Below are 17,158 nucleotides of genomic sequence, written 5' to 3'. Positions count from 1 at the left end.
AAGTAGGTAGAATAGTAAAATGAATCCCCAAGTAGCCATCCCCCAGTTTCAGAAATTGGTAGTTCATACAGGTGATAATATCTGAGAGAGCAGACGTTTGAGTGTGATTTCCATGTGTTTTCACTGCCAGGCCTAGAGTAAAATGGAGGACAGTTGAGAGTGGACAGCGAAGGGACAGGTATACATGGTGTTGAAGGCAGTGAGTGGACTTTCAAGTCAGGTGCAAATTTGAATCCTACTTCTGCTATTTGTGTTACTCATGCATCCTTGGATAAGTAACTTTCTCTATGCTTGTTTTCTTATCCATAAATTGTGTAGTAGAGTACCCATCATATGGGATTTTTATTACGATTATATAAGATAATAGATGTGAAATAATTTACACAATGCCCAACAATTAGTATTTTTTCCTTTTTTTATTAAATCATAGCTGTGTACTTTGATATATTCATGGGGCATCAATAGTAAGTATTTTTAAAAAATAAATGTTGGTTGTGAAATACTGGAAAATTTGCCGATATATAAATACCAACACAAATCTGAAGCATTTTTTAGAATTTTGATTTCCCTTTAACTTTAGGAACATAAACATGATATAAAGGTATACTTAATGTAGGAAATTAAGAAATTATCATTTAGGGCGGCGCCTGTGGCTCAGTGAGTAGGGCACTGGCCCCATATGCTGAGGGTGGCGGGTTCAAACCCTGCCCCAGCCAAAACTGCAACAAAAAAATAGCCGGGCGTTGTGGTGGGCGCCTGTAGTCCCAGCTGCTCGGAAGGCTGAGGCAAGAGAATCGCGTAGGCCCAAGAGTTAGAGGTTGCTGTGAGCCGTGTGACACCACGGCACTCTACCCTAGTGCGGTACAGTGAGACTCTTTTTTTTTCAAAAAAAGAAATTATCATTTAGTGAGAATTCTCCTTTTGTTCATTGAGCCATGACATAGGGGAAAGGTTTGGGAGTGAGAACACCTGGCATTCACTGGCTTTTCTCTGTATTTGATTTTTCCTGCATGTAAAAGAGAATTATAGCAGGTACCTGATATTGTCATCAAGATAAAAAGACAGTGTATGTAATGTACCTGGCGTAGAGTAGGTGCTCAGTAAGCAGCTGTCCTTATCTTGCTCCACGTGTGTGTAGGAATACCTAGTAGAGAATTGATTTTTTTGCTACTGAGCACATACTGCTATGTTCAGATTTTCAAACAAATCAATTTCTTCTCTTTTTTTTTTTTTTTTTGAGACAGAGTCTCACTTATTAACCCTCGGTAGAATGCCAGGTTGTCACAGCTCACAGCAACCTCCAAATCCTTGGGCTTAGGCGATTCTCTTGCCTCAGCCTCCCGAGTAGCTGGGATTACAGGTGCCCACCACAAGGCCTGGCTGTTTTTTTTGTTGCAGTTTGGCCGGGGCCGGGTTTGAACCCATCACCCTTGGTATATGGAGCCGGCGCCCTACCCACTGAGCCATCGGTGCCGCCCCAAATTAATTTCTTATTAAGCAATGTGTAAAACTTGTATAAGGGTACTTGCCCAAAGATAATAGAATGTACATTTGTGACTAGCTTTGTGTGCAGTTGCAGAAACTTGGAGTAGCAGTGAAATAACCTTTTTCTAAGGAGAACAGAAGTACAAGATTAATGATGGTGTCTTTTCCTTCAATCATCTCTTAAAGAGATCTATATGTAAAAATATGTATTATCTGTCTGTGAATTTACATGTATTTGTGTGTGAGAGAGAAAAAGATAATGTAAGATAATAAAGTATAAATGTTGACCAGCTAAATGATACCAATCAATATTAAATATTTTAAGAATTCTCAACATAGAAATGTTAGCTTTTTCCCCGTAGGATTTGCAGATGAAAGTTTCATGGAGGAGTGGGAAATTTAAATTTGACCTTGAACATAAGTAAGATTTTAATAGGCAGAGAGCTGCCAGTTGTCCCCTTCCCCAGTTCTTCCTGTTCTAACTGGGATTTTGGACTACCCGACAGCTTGTCTAGGTGCATAATTGGGCCCAAGTCCCCTAAAACATCAGAGGTCTTTGATGTTGATCTCTATCAGACAACTTTTTAAGGAGCCAAAACCGTTGACTTAAGGTGTTTCTGCCACTTTTTCGAAAAAGCCTAGAATTTTTCATTGTGAAGCATCAGAAACAAATATCCTGTTATCTTAGAAACAATTCTAAATTATACATAGCCATTCTTGAATCGCTCCTCTATGAAAACAGTATACTTTTGACAAGTGGCAGTAACTTTTCAGAAACAGCCTTTTCCCTCAGTTTAATCAGAAGCTGTGTTGCCAATAAACCCTTAGTTTAGTGGCTTTACTATCCTTGGAAATGAGCCTGTTGATAAGCATATATTTTAATTTTTGTTATAAGCAAATGTACAGTAGCCTCTTAGCTATAAAGTATATTTTCTTTTCTTTTCTTTTTTTTTTTTTTGTAGAGACAGAGTTTCACTTTATTGCCCTCAGTAGAGTGCCATGGCGTCACACAGCTCACAGAAACCTCCAGCTCCTGGGCTTAGGCGATTCTCCTGCCTCAGCCTCCCTAGTAGCTGGGACTACAGGTGCCCGCCACAACACCCAGCTATTTTTTTGTTGCAGTTTGGCCGGGGCTGGGTTTGAACCCGCCACCCTCGGTATATGGGGCCGGTGCCCTGCTCACTGAGCCACAGGCACCACCCAATATTTTCATATTCAAGGCTTCACTATTCAGGGCCATCATGGCTGAAGCATTTCTCTCTTTCTCTTCCCCCAAAATATATAAGAAGTATCAACTTCTTTGGGTATTTCACTTTTTTTTTTTTTAAAGACAGTCTCACTATGTTGTCTGGGTAGAGCGCTGTGGTGTCACAGCTCACGGCAACCTCCAACTCTCGGGCTTAAGTGATTCTCTTGCCTCAGCCTCCCAAGTAGCGGGACTACAGCGCCCACCACAATGCCGGCAATTTTTTTGTTGTAGTTAATGTGCACAATGCTTACTCCTTGCCTACCAGTCTTTTTTGTTGTTGTTGTTGTTTTGAGAGAGTTTCACTATGTTGCCTGTGGTAGAGTGCCGTGGCATGGTAGCTTATAGCAACCTCAAATTCTTGAGCTCAAGCGATTCTCTTATCTCAGCTTCCCGAGTAGCTGGGACTATAGGCACCCACCACTTTTTGTTTGTTCAGCAGGCCCCGGGCTGGAATCGAACCCACCAGCCCCAGTGTGTGTGGCTGGCACCCTATGGGCACCGAGCCCAGTTGTCATTGTTGTTTGGCAGGCTCCGGCCAGGTTCTAACCCACCGCCCCCTAGGCTGGCACTCTAGCTGCTGAGCTACAGGCACCAAGCCAGTATTTTACTTTTCTACAAAGAAAAGAATGGGTTTTTTGACATAGCATCACTCTTTGGAGGCCTTAATTAGGTACATTATCTTTAAGGTAATTGCTTACTATGTGTTTTAAACTGGTTTAATATTGCCTGGTAGGCCAGGAGTCAGCATTGTGCACATTAACTTTACATACTTTTTGCCCATTGGAATTAGAAACTAAAAGCAATTCCTAACATTCCTAAGTGAGTTTCTAGTTCCTCTGGCATTCTATGGAATCATAGCTCTTATATTCTGCCTTTTATGTCACTTAAATGTTTTGACTTTTGATACCCGTGTATTTATTTTATTTTATTTTTTTGCAGTTTTTGGCCAGGGCTGGGTTTGAACCCGCCACCTCTGGCATATGGGGCCAGCGTCCTACTCCATTGAGCCACAGGCGCTGCCCGTATTTATTTATTTTTGAGACAGTCTCACTCTTTTGCCCTGGGTAGAGCGCTGAGGTATCAACATAGGTCACGGCAACCTCAAACTCTTGGGCTAAAGTGATCTTCCTGCCTCAGCCTCCCAAGTAACTGGGACTATAGGCACCCACCACAACACTCAGCTTGTTTTTTTTATTTTTAGTAGAAACAGGGTCTCTTTCTTGCTCAGGCCGATCTCAAATTCCTGAGCAACTGGAATAAACACTATCTTTCCTAACATGAACGTTACAGCTATGTAAGTATTTGAGTTTCACTTTGAGACACAGTTATAAGATTTCACAAGTTTGCAGCTTTAAATCAGTTTGAACATTCTCAGTTATCCTGATATGCCTTCTCTAACACCATAACATCTTACATTTTTGTGAATTAAGACATTCTTTATGCTCATTTTTCTTCACTGTTATATTAACGTTATTTATTTTTTAGCAAAAGCACATGTTGTTAAAAGTAGGATTTTGTTTTATGTTCCTGTAGTAGCACATATTTCATTTTTCACTTTATATAGGTAAAATCATCTAAGTAATTGAATTAATACCTGAGGTGTACTGAAAGATACAGTACTTAAGCCTCTAAATTCTAAATGTTGACTTTATTTTTTACTGTACGTATATATAAATAGTAAAGAAATAAAGAATAGTGTGGGAAGTAAAGGTTTCCAAAAAGCTTGATTTAACTGAAGGTTAGGACTCTACATTTCAGCACCTAATATGTCCTGAAAGGCATAAGGAGTGGCTGGTCTAGAAAAATTGAGGCAGGAAAAAAAACAAAATTGGAGAAGGACAGTTCATTTGTTCATTAGTTCATTTGTTTCTGAAATTTGCATGTACTAGATTAATTGCTTCCTTTGATTTAGAAAAAAAGTTTTGTTTTTTTTTTTTTTTGAGACAGAGTCTCAAGTCATTGCCCTTGATAGAGTGCTGTGGTGTCACAGCTCACAGCAACCTCAAACTCTTGGACTTAAGTGATTCTCTTGCCTCAGCCTCCCAAGTAGCTGGGACTATAGGCACCTGCCACCATGCTCAGTTATTTGTTGTTGTTGTTGCCATTGTTGTTTTAGCTGACACCGGGCAGGGTTCAAACCCGCCAGCCTTGGTGTATGTGGCCAGCACCCTACACACTAAGCTATGGGCATTGCCCAAAAAGACAAAGTTTTCCATATGAATTTGACTTTTATATAAATCTTGTGTACCAATCACTAGCTTTATAACTGCGAGAAAGCTATATAACCTCTTTGTGCCTCAGTTTCCTCATTTATAAGTTGGGCACAGCATTAGTACTTAGTTTAAAAGATTTAGAGCAGTGGATGGTGCCTGTGGCTCAAAGGAGTAGAGCACCAGCCCCATATACTGGAGGTGGTGGGTTCAAACCCAGCCCTTGCCAAAAACTGCAAAAAAAAAAAAAAAAAAAAGATTTAGAGCAGTGGTTCTCAACCTTCCTAATGCTGCGGTCCTGTCGTGACCCACAGGTTGAGAACTGCTGATTTAGAGGAATGTCTCAGCACCTGGTGCCTGTAGCTCAGCGGCTAGGGCGCCAGCCACACACACCAGAGCTGGCGGGTTCAAATCCAGCCCAGGCCTGCCAAACAACAATGACAACTACAACCCAAAATAGCCAAGCACTGTGGTGGGCACCTGTAGTCCCAGCTACTTGGGAGGCTGAGGTAAGAGAATCGCTTAAGCCCAAGAGTCTGAGGTTGCTATGAGCTATGATGCCACAGCACTCTACCCAGGGTGACAGCTTGAGATTCTGTCTCAAAAAAAAGAAAGATTTAGAGGAAGGAATGAGGGAATTCTGGTAAACACAGTGCCTGATACTCAGTAAGCAGTAATTAAAATTAGGACTGTTATAATTCTTACTAGGCTGATTAAGATTAAAATCATGGACATTGCTTGTTTAAAAGGTTGATTCTCACAGTTTCCCTTACCATGAAAACACAGAAACAGAATATTCTCAGTGCTCTGTGATTAAAATGATAGTATCTTGTATGATACAGTACAGTTCAGTATTGTAACCTGACACTTTCTATTCAGATTTTGTTTCTACTTGGCCATTTTGATGTCCCCATTTTACCTGACTATTCTTTTAAAAGTATTCACATAGGACTTTTAAAAACATGCCCCTTATGGATGGAGGCCATATTATTGGTGATACCCAAACAAAACGATTAACATGAAACAGTTCTTAAATGTTGGGCTTGATAATGACTTTCCCACAATTGCTATTTTGGGTCCTTTCTTACTAGCCTGAGGAAATGACAAGATTGAGAAGCATGAACAGACAACTCCAGATTAATGTTGACTGTACACTGAAAGAAGTTGACCTTCTTCAATCTAGAGGTATAGACTTGATTATTTGGTAAACCATAAGTAATAGTGTGGTATTTTAAACTACTTAAATAGCAATAATTTTGGTTTTATAGATTTAAGAGACAGTTTTTTTAATTATAAGATTATAATCCTGGTAAAAAGATCACCCTACCCCTTGGTCATTGATCAGATTTGGGGGATCAAAAAATAGTCTTACTTCAGCAGTTTCATCATAAAGTTCTTGTCATTTAAACAGTTCTGTCTTGTTACAAGATCATTTTGTCATTCACTGTGAATACTTTATAAATTGATGGGTTTTAATTCTAAAACTTAGTGTTCATATTATGTAATAGTCACCTAAAGTATCTGTAAAAAAATGGAGATCCCCAAATCAGAGTATCAGATCTCTCCATTTTAAAATAAATAGTATATGCCATTTTTATGTTATCTGTTACGTGAAAATGTTCAGCTATAATCATACTTTTAGATTTTTGGATTCTTTTACAGAAGAATACTACAGTAGAAGCTCTCTTAACTGACTTTTATTTACCCAGCTCACCAGAATAGGATGGTTTTCCTTTTTCTTCTGGAAAAGGTTCTGACTCATGTCCCCAACTATAGCATACCCTTGACTAGTTGGATACTTTCTGATTAATTTCATGTGCTATGGCTCCCATGGGTTGAACTTCTGCTTACCAAGGGTCAGTTGTATCCCCAGATTTGTTTATGCCAGTTACTGTATTTCTGCAACTTAAATGTTTCATAAACCAACATGTAGGAGAGAGCTGCTCTTTCTGTAAAAAAAAAGACAAATCACTAAAAAAAAGTCAGGGACTATGAACTAGATATGGGTGAAAAGAACTGAAAAAGGTTAATGGGAAAAACCTTAGTTCTCTCTTGTTCCATTCTAAAGAAATCAACACAGAAAATTATACATCAGGTTCCCCAAACTAGGGTTTTTGTAAATCAAAGTTTTAGTGGAATGATAGCCGTGCCCATTTGTCTATGGCTCCTTTTTGTGCTTCAACAACACAGTTGTGTGCTTCTATAGAGCCTATATTACAGGTCCACAAAGTATTTAAGTTTGCTGGCTCAGCACTTGTAGCTCAGCTACTAGGGCACCAGCCACATACACCAGAAGCTGGCGGGTTCAAATCCAGCCCGGGCCTGCCAAACAACAATGACAACTACAACTAAAAAATAGCCAGGTGTTGTGGCGGGCACCTGTAGTCCTAGCTACTTGGGAGGCTGAGGCAAGAGAATCACTTAAGCCCAAGATTTGGAGGTTGCTGTGAGCTGTGATGTCACAGCACTCTACCAAGGGTGACATAGTGAGACCTTGTCTCAAAACAAAAAAAAGTTTGCTGACCCCTACTTTAGGTCATCATGAGTATGGTGTATGTAAAAAAAGACAATGTGGAATTTTAGTTATCAGACACACAAAGAAATGTCCTTTGTCTAACATTAAAATATTACCATATTCAAATATGTTGTTACATTAAAATTGACACACTTTTTTCAAACAATTTTGTGTTTTAATCAGCCTTCCCATCCCCTATCCCCATACTTACTTTTCTTAATTATGACAGCTAAGAGAGCTTCTATAGTATTTTAAGAATATATAATAAATTATCCCATTGCCCTTTTTAGGCAAGAATAAACAGTGGAGGCAGACAAACCCAAAAGATAGCAGCATTATCTGAACAGTAGAAGCACATTTGAATGTGAAAATTGAGCAATCTAGTCAGGTACCCTTAAAGTTACTTTCATTAGCCTAGTTACTCTGTAGTGGACCATCTTTAAGCAGTGAAAGAATTACTACACACAATGTGGGGAGTTCTACAAACTTTTATTTTCTACAAACTTTTAGAGGATTGTATCTTTTTTTATACTTTTGTGGTCTTTGCAGCAAAACAAGAAACACCAACTCAATTGGCTCTACTATAGTAAGCCTATGGAATTGAGAAATTAGGTCATCAGCAGTAACTTAAGTGTTAAATATATTAATTAGATCTTTTTATGCTTTATGGTATTAAATATTATGTGGCTTTTATTAGCTATCATGGCAATTTGTTTTCAGAATATTATCTTAAAACAGCATATTCAAATGGACAAAACATTTGTAATAGGGCCTAAAGGAGACCACTATTAAGGTTGTATGTAGTATTAAGCAAAGAACTGATTTTGGTCTGTATTTGGCAATGACCTTACAGTGAGCTTTTTGGCACTTGGCCATTTCTAAATCTCTTCTTAAGGAATATAACTACATCCGTTTTGTACTAAATTCTATTCTTCCACACTCTAGAAAACTTTATACTGAGTTTCCGATCTAAACTTTTTTTTTTTTTTTTGTAGAGACAGAGTCTCACTTTATGGCCCTCGGTAGAGTGCCGTGGCCTCGCACAGCTCACAGCAACCTCCAACTCCTGGGCTTAAGCGATTCTCTTGCCTCAGCCTCCCGAGTAGCTGGGACTACAGGCGCCCGCCACAACGCCCGGCTATTTTTTGGTTGCAGTTTGGCCGGGGCCGGGTTTGAACCCGCCACCCTCGGTATATGGGGCCGGCGCCTTACCGACTGAGCCACAGGCGCCGCCCCCGATCTAAACTTTTAAGCTAATGAAGGAATCTAAACCTTTTTCAGAGTTGATGCAAATCAGCACATGATTTGATAAAAAAACAGCTTTATTGTTGATTTTGGTAAGGAAAATTCCTTGGGGAGACATGACTGGAAATCGAGAGATCAAATATATTTAAACCGTCACTACTATACAAGCACCTTCTATAAATAACTATGGGTACAAGTTAAAAACTTTAACTGGAATTGTTTAGATCCAGCAGAGCAGAGTTCATAGAAGTGAAGGTAAGACTCTAAACTGGCACTGGATAAATACTGGCAGGAGATGTGGCTGAAAAGACACTAGATCAGGCAGTGAACATTTTAACAGAGGTGAAAATGTTGTAGCAAGACAAAATTCTCAGGGATGGTTCTGTCTGTTCTGAAATTGACACTTTATCTTTTATCATTGCTAAATCTGTAAGCAATATTTAACATTAAAGATTCTAATTTTCTTAAAAGTAGGAATCCATGAACCATAGGCATGTATTTCATTTATCAGGGTTGCTTAGATATATCGAACTACAACTTGATTAATGTTTACAAATTTATATATTTGGCTTCTTCCTTAGTTGAATTTGCAATGGATAAATTCAAAGTAAATTATGAAAGACCTGAAAGTGAGCTTTTGCTATTTAAGTCTTCTTTCTTATGGTTTGTTCATTAAAATCAAAACAAGCAAAAAGGGAAAATAGTTTAGCCATCCTTTCATTTCTCTTCTTCAGATGTCCCATATGCCTAATCCTACTAAAGTGACTAGCCTTACAGTTAGAGAAATATTCCTTTAAGTAGTACATTGTAGAAGTATGGTATAGAATGGTGGTCTTCTTGGATCTGTTCTCAGAGATGAAACAGAATTTCATTGGAAGTAGGATAGGATTATATAATGAGTTTTGAGTTTTCAAACCCTGGAAAACATTTTTCCCTTCTTACATGTTTACATATTTTCTTTTAAAAAATTAAATATAATTAGAGAAAAAATTGTAAATGCCTGGTGGTTTTATTTTCTTTATAGGAAACTTTGATCCAAAAGCCATGAATAATTTTTATGACCACATAGAACCTGGCCCAGTTGTACCACCCAAGCCATCTAAAAAAGGTGAGTAGGGAATGATAGAAATATCAAAATCCTCTGGGAGTTTACTTTGCACTATGAATACTACAACCCTAAAATAGTAGTCCCCAGGCTGGGTGCAATGGCTTACACCTGTAATCCTAGCACTCTGAGAGGCCAACATGGGTGGATTGCATGAGTTCAGCAGTTCGAGATCAGCTTGAGCAAGAGCAAGACCCTGTCTCTAAAACTAGTGGAAAGCTGAGGAGGAGGCTGAGGCAGGCGGCTGAGGCAAGAGGATTGCCCAAGAGTTTGAGGTTGCTGTGAGCTATGACGTCATGGCATTCTACCCAGGGCAACAAAGTGGGACTCTGTCTCAAAAATCAAACAAATGAAATAAAATAGTAGTCCCCAACCTTTCTAGCACTAGGGACTAGCTTTATGGAAGACAATTTTTCCACAGATAGTGAGAGACTGGGGTCTATCAGGAGGCAGAGCTCAGGCAGTGTTGCCAGTGATAGGGAACAGCTGTAAATACAGACAATGCTTTGCTTGCTTGTTCACTCACCTTCTGCTGTGCAGCCCTGTTCCTAACAGGCCACAAATGAGGACTGGTCTATGGTCCAGGGGTTGGAGACTGCAGCTCTGAAAGATAATTCTCATAGAATAATGAGGATTTAAAGGTCTAATTTTAGAATTTGTCTGGTAGGTTAGATTTGCAGTAGATCTAAGATTATTTTTCATGTAAGAAAAGAATTCTTATGTACTTAAAAGGTGAGCATAACAATTAGGTAGGAATTACGTGTTTTCTCATTGTGGACAAAATAAATCCTATATAACCATGGTTTGGAGGAATCACTTTTGGATGATTGTTAGGTGGAAATGATTTAATATCAAAAGCATCAAATCTGTTCTCATTTTTATGTACCAAAGGTTAAATTGGCATTTCATTATCTTAAATTATTTTCAATTAACTTTAAATGTTGAGGCTTGGCACCTGTAGTCCCAGCTACTTGGGAGGCTGAGGCAAGAGAATCACTTAAGCCCAAGAGTTTGAGGCTGCTGTGAGTGAGCTGTGATAACCATGGCACTATACCAAGGGCAACATAGTGAGACTGTGCTTAAAAAAATATATAAAAATAAATGTAAATGCTGACTCATTGAATGTAGATTAATTTTTTCTGCCCTGTTGTTAATAGTCTGTTTTATAATTCTCAAGACTGAACTAAAGTACGCTTCTACTATTTTAGTCCTTTTTGTTTTACGCAACTCTAGATTGATTAAGAAGACAGAATGGTGAAGAATGTCTTATTTTAAAATCCCAGACCTAATTAGGGAATGTATAAATTTTATCTGAAAAACAATGTTACCTGACTTAAGCTCAGTTTTATTTATAGGGTTGCAGTACAGTATGTTTTTTTTATTTTTTTTTTCTTTGAGACAGAGTCTCACTTTGTCGCCCTCAATAGAGTGCTGGGGCGTCACAGCTCACAGCAACTTCAAACTCTTGGGCTTAAGCGATTCTCTTCCTCAGCCTCCCAAGTAGCTGGGACTACAGCTGCCTGCCACAACGTCTGGCTATTTTTTGTTGCAGTTGTCATTGTTGTTTAGCTGGCCTGGGGCGGGCTCGAACCCACCAGCCTCGGTGCATGTGGCTTGTGCTGTAACCACTGTGCTACGGGCGTGGAGCCAGAAAATTTATGGCTTTAAGCATTCTTATAAGACAGTAAGATCTGGCTGGGTGCCATGGCTCATGCCTATAATCCTAACACTCTGGGAGGCCAAGGAGGGTGGATCGTTTAAGCTCAGGAGTTCAAGAGCAACCAGAGCAAGATTTCTCTACTAAAAATAGAAAAACTAGCCAGGTGTTATGGTGGGAGGATTGCTCAAGCCCAGGAGTTCGACGTTCCTGGGAGCTATGATGATGCCATGGCACTCTACCCAGAGCAACAGAGTTGAGACTCTGTCTCAAAAAACAAACAAACAAAAAAAACAAAACAGACAGTAAGATCTCAAATCAGTGACCTACAATTCTACCTTAAGAATTATTGAAAAAAGAACAAAGTTAGTAGAAGAAAGGAAATGAGATAGAAAACAGAACAGAGAACCTTAAAGCCAAAAGTTTGATCTTTGAAAAGATAAATAAAAATTGAACTCCAAGATAGACTAATGTAGAAAAAAAAGAGGAAGAACACAAATTACCCCAATCAGAAGTAAAAGATCATTTACCCATTAAAATAAGCTTGACACCTTAGATAAAATGGACAAATTTATTGAAAAATACTACCTACCAAAACAACAAACAAGATGAAATAGTAAATGTTAATAGCTGTGTATATGTATTAAGGAAATTGAATCCAGGGGCGGCGCCTGTGGCTCAAAGGAGTAGGGCGCCAGCCCCATATACTGGAGGTGGCAGGTTCAACCTGGCCAAAAACTACAAAAAAAGAAAAAAAGAAGAAGAAGAAGAATTAAAAAAGAAATTGATGAGTAGGGCGCCGGCCCCATATGCCGAGGGTGGCGGGTTCAAGCCCAGCCCCGGCCAAACTGTGATAAACAATAGCCGGGCGTTGTGGCGGGCGCCTGTAGTCCCAGCTGCTTGGGAGGCTGAGGCAAGAGAATCGCGTAAGCCCAAGAGTTAGAGGTTGATGTGAGCCGTGTGACGCCACGGCACTCTACCCGAGGGCGGTACAGTGAGACTCTGTCTCTACAAAATAAAAAAAAAAAAGAAATTGAAGCCGGGCGTTGTGGCGGGCGCCTGTAGTCCCAGCTGCTCTGGAGGCTGAGGCAGGAGAATTACTGAAGCCCAAGAGCTAGAGGTTGCTGTGAGTCCTGTGACATCATGGCACTCTACTGAAGGCGGTAAAGTGAGACTCTGTCTCTACAAAAAAAAAAAAAAAAAGAAATTGAATCCATTATTAAAAATTTCCCACAACAAAAACTCCATATCCAGATGGCTTCATGAGTAGGTGAATTGAATTTTCTGACTGGAATATAGGAATGGGGATGTTAATATCATCCTGCCTAATGTCTTTGGGACTAACACGATGTATTTGGTATCTTCAACAGCTGGGAATTGTGCACAGGCTTTCATTAATATTCCATGATGTCTCAATATCAAGCCTCATCTGGCTTTCCACTAAAAAGAATCTTTTCTATGGCCTTTTTATAACTTTTTTTTTTTTTTTTTGGAGACAGAGTCTCAAGCTGTCACCCTAGGTAGAGTGCTATGATGTCACAGCTCATAGCAACCTCCAACTCTTGGGCTTAGGTGATTCTCTTGCCTCAGCCTCCCAAGTAGCTGGGATTACAGATGCCCGCCACAACACCCAGCTATTTTTTTGTTGCAGTTGGCTGGGGCCAGGTTTGAACCTGCCACCCTTGATATATGGGCCAGTACCCTACCCACTGAGCCACAGGTGCCGCCCTCTTTGTTGCAGTTGTCATTGATATTTTTGTAACTGGCCTGGGCTGGATTTGAACTCGCCAGCCTTGGTGTATATGGCCGGTGCCCTACCCATTGAGCTACAGGTGCTGCCACTATGGCCTATTTAATTAAAACAAAATTTGCTGAAACTGATACTGGATAGTCCCTTATAGTTTTATGATGGGATTCTAGTTACAATCAATTTCTTAAATGTGTACCTATAAGTTATATAAGTTGATGCTTGATGCTACAAAAGGGAAGACATGACTTCTATCCCAAACAGTTAATATTCTACATGTATACAGTTTTAATAAAGAGTAGACCATAGAGCCATCTAAAACATCTTCACTATAGGCTGGGCAAGGTGGCTCACACCTGTAATCCTAGCACTCTTGGAGGCTAAGGTAGGTGGATTGTTTGAGTTCAGGAGTTTAAGACCAGCGTGAGCAAGCGTGAAACCCCCCTCTACTAAAAATAGAAAAAACTAGCAAGGTGTGGTGGTGTACACCTGTAGTCTCAGCTACTTAAGAGGATGAGGCAAGAGAATTGCTCAAGCCCAAGAGTCTGAGGTTGCTGTGAGGTATGACACCATGGCACTCTATCCAGGGTGACAGTGAGACTCAGTCTCAAAAAAGAAAAAAAAGGTTTAACATAAATGAATTTTTATTTTAGAAATTTAATTGTGCTTTCATTGTATATATTGTTGATGAGAGTTATAAAATGATACTATTATAAACAATAAGACTTCATTAAATTCTGTAATTTGTTAGTAAGCCTTTTCATCAGATTTATAAAAACTATTTGGTTATGGGGGCAAGACATGATTGCAAGAGGGACTTATCTAACAATTGCAATCAGTGTAACCTGGCTTATTGTACCCTCAATGAATCCCCAACAATAAAAAAAAAAATTGAAGAGCAAAAGAAAAAAAAAAACTATTTGGTTTTCTCTATGAATTCAAATTTGTTTTCTTTTTTTTTTATGGAGACAGAGTCTCACTTTATCGCCCTCAGTAGAGTGCCATGGCATCACACAGCTCACAACAACCTCCAACTCCTGGGCTTAAGCGATTCTCTTGCCTCAGCCTCCCGAGTAGCTGGGACTACAGGCGCCCGCCACAACGCCCAGCTATTTTTTGGTTGCAGTTCAGCCGGGGCCGGTTTGAACCTGCCACCCTTGGTATATGGGGCCAGCGCCCAACTGACTGAGCCACAGGCGCCGCCCCAAATTTGTTTTCTGTTAGCCACCCGTAGAGTCTGATTTTGTTTTAATGTAAATCAGCCTTTTCTAAAAGTACAGATACTTTAGAGCAAATTGGCTTGCAGTATCTTAAAAAAAAAAGTAAAATGCAAATAGCTGTTAGAATTGGTATACACCAGAAACCCAAGTGGAATGTGGAAGTTTATCTGAATGAGTGTGATAGAGAAAGAATGTGTATGTGTGTAGGTGAAAAAGAAACAGAAGGAAAGACAGGGAGACAAAGAGAAACGTTTTGGGATTGGACTTTGTAGTTAAGTAATACAGTGTGTGTGAACTCTCTTCAGGTCACTCAAAGTCATACAGTGGCAAGTGCAGACCTTGGGTCCCATGACCTGAGCAGTTGTCCTGATCATCTTGGCCACCTGACCTTTTTCAAATTCGATCTATGCACCACAGAGAAGTGATCTAGCCAAATACTCACTTGTGTATTTTACAGGCTTGTAAGAGTCAGTGAGATAAGGGTATGTAATGCTTTTGTACTTTGCAGATCTAAGAAAGAACTTTACCTTATTCTTTGGAGCCTATGCAGATGTTTACTTGGCTTTCATTACTCTGATAATGGAATATTTATAAGTGTCTAAGCACCATGCTATGAGGTCTGCCATTTTTATTTTATTTTAATTTATTTATTTAGAGACAGAGCCTCAACTTTGTTGCCCTTGGTGGAGTGCTGTGTAATCACAGCTCACAGCAACCTCCAGCTGTTGGGCTTAGGCAATTTTCTTGTCTCATCCTCCCAAGTAGCTGGGACCACAGGCACCCACCACAACGCTCGGCTATTTTTTGTTGCAGTTTGGCCAGGGTCGGGTTTTTTTTTTTTTTTGTAGAGACAGAGTCTCACTTTATTGCCCTCAGTAGATTGCTATGGCGTCACAGCTCACAGCAACCTCCAACTCCTGGGCTTAGGCGATTCTCTTGCCTCAGCCTTCCAATGAGCTGGGACTACAGGCGCCTGGCTACTGGGGCTGGGTTTGAACCCGCCACCCTCAGTATATGGGGCCGGCACCCTACTCACTGAGCCACAGGTGCCGCCCCCATGCTCAATACTTCTAAATAAATTCATTGTGACTCTTAATTTGTCTTTCCTTAATGCTAGATAAGCTCAATAGTGTTATAGAAGAATCCCCAAACAGCTGACAGTTTCCCACCTTCCTCACCTCCTAAATTGAGAAAATTACAAATCTGTGTTTAAAGAACCCACCACCCTCAGTACATGGGGCTGGCGCCCTACTCACTGAACCACAGGCACTGCCCAGGTCTGCCATTTTTACATAATACAAAGGTTTGCTTATGAGTAACCTAATGGAAACAATTTTCTAACAATAAAAAGTCAGATAGTTCTTGTCCATGTTGCAAAGTGTCTCCTGGACTTCTACACATGTAGGTAATTGGAATTCATGAAATGATTTGGAAACACATTTGTCAGTATATAGTATCATTTTGAGTTGGTTCAGATTTTTTAAGTACTGCTAATGCTTATAATTTAAAAATTCTGTAGTTTTGGGCAGTGCCTATGGCTCAGTAGGGCGCTGGTCCCATATACTGAGGTTGTCGAGTTTGAACCCAGCCCCGGCCAAACTGCAATAAAAAAATAGTCAGGTGCTGCGGTAGGCCCCTGTATTCTCAGCTACTCGGGAAGCTGAGGCAAGAGAATCGCCTAAGCCCAGGAGTTGGAGGTTGCTGTGAGCTATGACGCCACAGTACTCTACCAAGGATGACAAAGTGAAACTGTCTCAAAAAAATAAATAAAAATAAAAATTCTGTAGTTTTATTTTGCCATTATTATAATAGTTAGCCTTGCATGGATAGTGTATTTCCAGCCCATCATTTTTTTTTTTTTCTGAGGCAGAATCTCATTCTGTCACCCTGGCTAGAGTGCTATGGCCTCATAGCTCACAGCAACCTTAAACTCTTAGGCTCATACAGTCCTCTTTCCTCAGCCTTCTGAGTTGCTGGTACTACAACTGTCTGCCACAGTGCCCAGCTAGTTTTTGTACTTTTGGTAGAGATGGGGTCTCACTCTTGCTCAGGCTGGTCTCAAACTCCTGAGCTCAGGCAATCCACCTGCCTTGGCCTCTCAGAGTGCTAGGAGTAAGCCATCACACTGTTTTGAAATGGCTATTGCTTAATCAGAGATTAAGATTACTTGCTAAAGTATAATCTCTTAAATTTTCCTTTTATGTTGACATTTAATTGCTATCACTGAGTTTGTACCCCATATCCACTAAAAAGTAGGAAACTGGTAAAGTAAGGCATTTGTTCCATATACTTGGAGAAGGTAAAAAAAGTCTTAAGAGCCACTACTCTGTATATGGTATAAAAAGCAGCATTAAACATAGCACTTGCCCTCACAAAAGAACTGAAGGTAACATGAAGTAATAGGAAGGGTAAATGCACTCATCTCTGGGGGATTGCACGAGCCATCCTTATGAGCCAATGAGTATTTACTCTTACTAATAAATGTATTATTTGTTACTGGCTTTCCTTCTGCTTTTACAGACTCTACAGACCCCTGCACAATTGAGAGAAAAGCCCGAAGAATTAGTGTGACTTCCAAAGTACAGGCAGACGTCCATGATACCCAGACAGCAGCTGTGGATGGTTTGTACTTGTGTGTCCTGCGTTTGTGTAGAATGTCCAAAGATACATCATAAGACCTTTATTTTTTGCTTTAAAAATTATTCTATAATGAGTTTCTTAGGCT

The 17,158-nt window shown here is 39.9% G+C and overlaps 1 protein-coding gene across 8 annotated transcripts in view; it reads left to right on the top strand.

Annotated features, from left to right (window-relative positions):
* Window positions 1-17,158, top strand: part of TAB3 (TGF-beta activated kinase 1 (MAP3K7) binding protein 3) — an 82,683-nt gene that overhangs the window by 53,154 nt on the left and 12,371 nt on the right. For all 8 annotated transcript variants that reach the window (XM_053579299.1, XM_053579300.1, XM_053579302.1 and 5 more), the window contains 3 exons: window positions 6,036-6,129; window positions 9,729-9,812; window positions 16,954-17,055. In XM_053579299.1, the coding sequence (XP_053435274.1) occupies window positions 6,036-6,129; window positions 9,729-9,812; window positions 16,954-17,055 (280 nt within the window). The remainder of the gene's footprint in view (window positions 1-6,035; window positions 6,130-9,728; window positions 9,813-16,953; window positions 17,056-17,158) is intronic.

The sequence above is a fragment of the Nycticebus coucang genome, chromosome X, assembly GCF_027406575.1.
Source record: "Nycticebus coucang isolate mNycCou1 chromosome X, mNycCou1.pri, whole genome shotgun sequence".
NCBI lineage: Eukaryota > Metazoa > Chordata > Mammalia > Primates > Lorisidae > Nycticebus > Nycticebus coucang.
The sequence above is the reverse complement of the archived record's forward strand: the minus strand, read 5'-3'. Positions and strand labels throughout refer to the sequence as shown.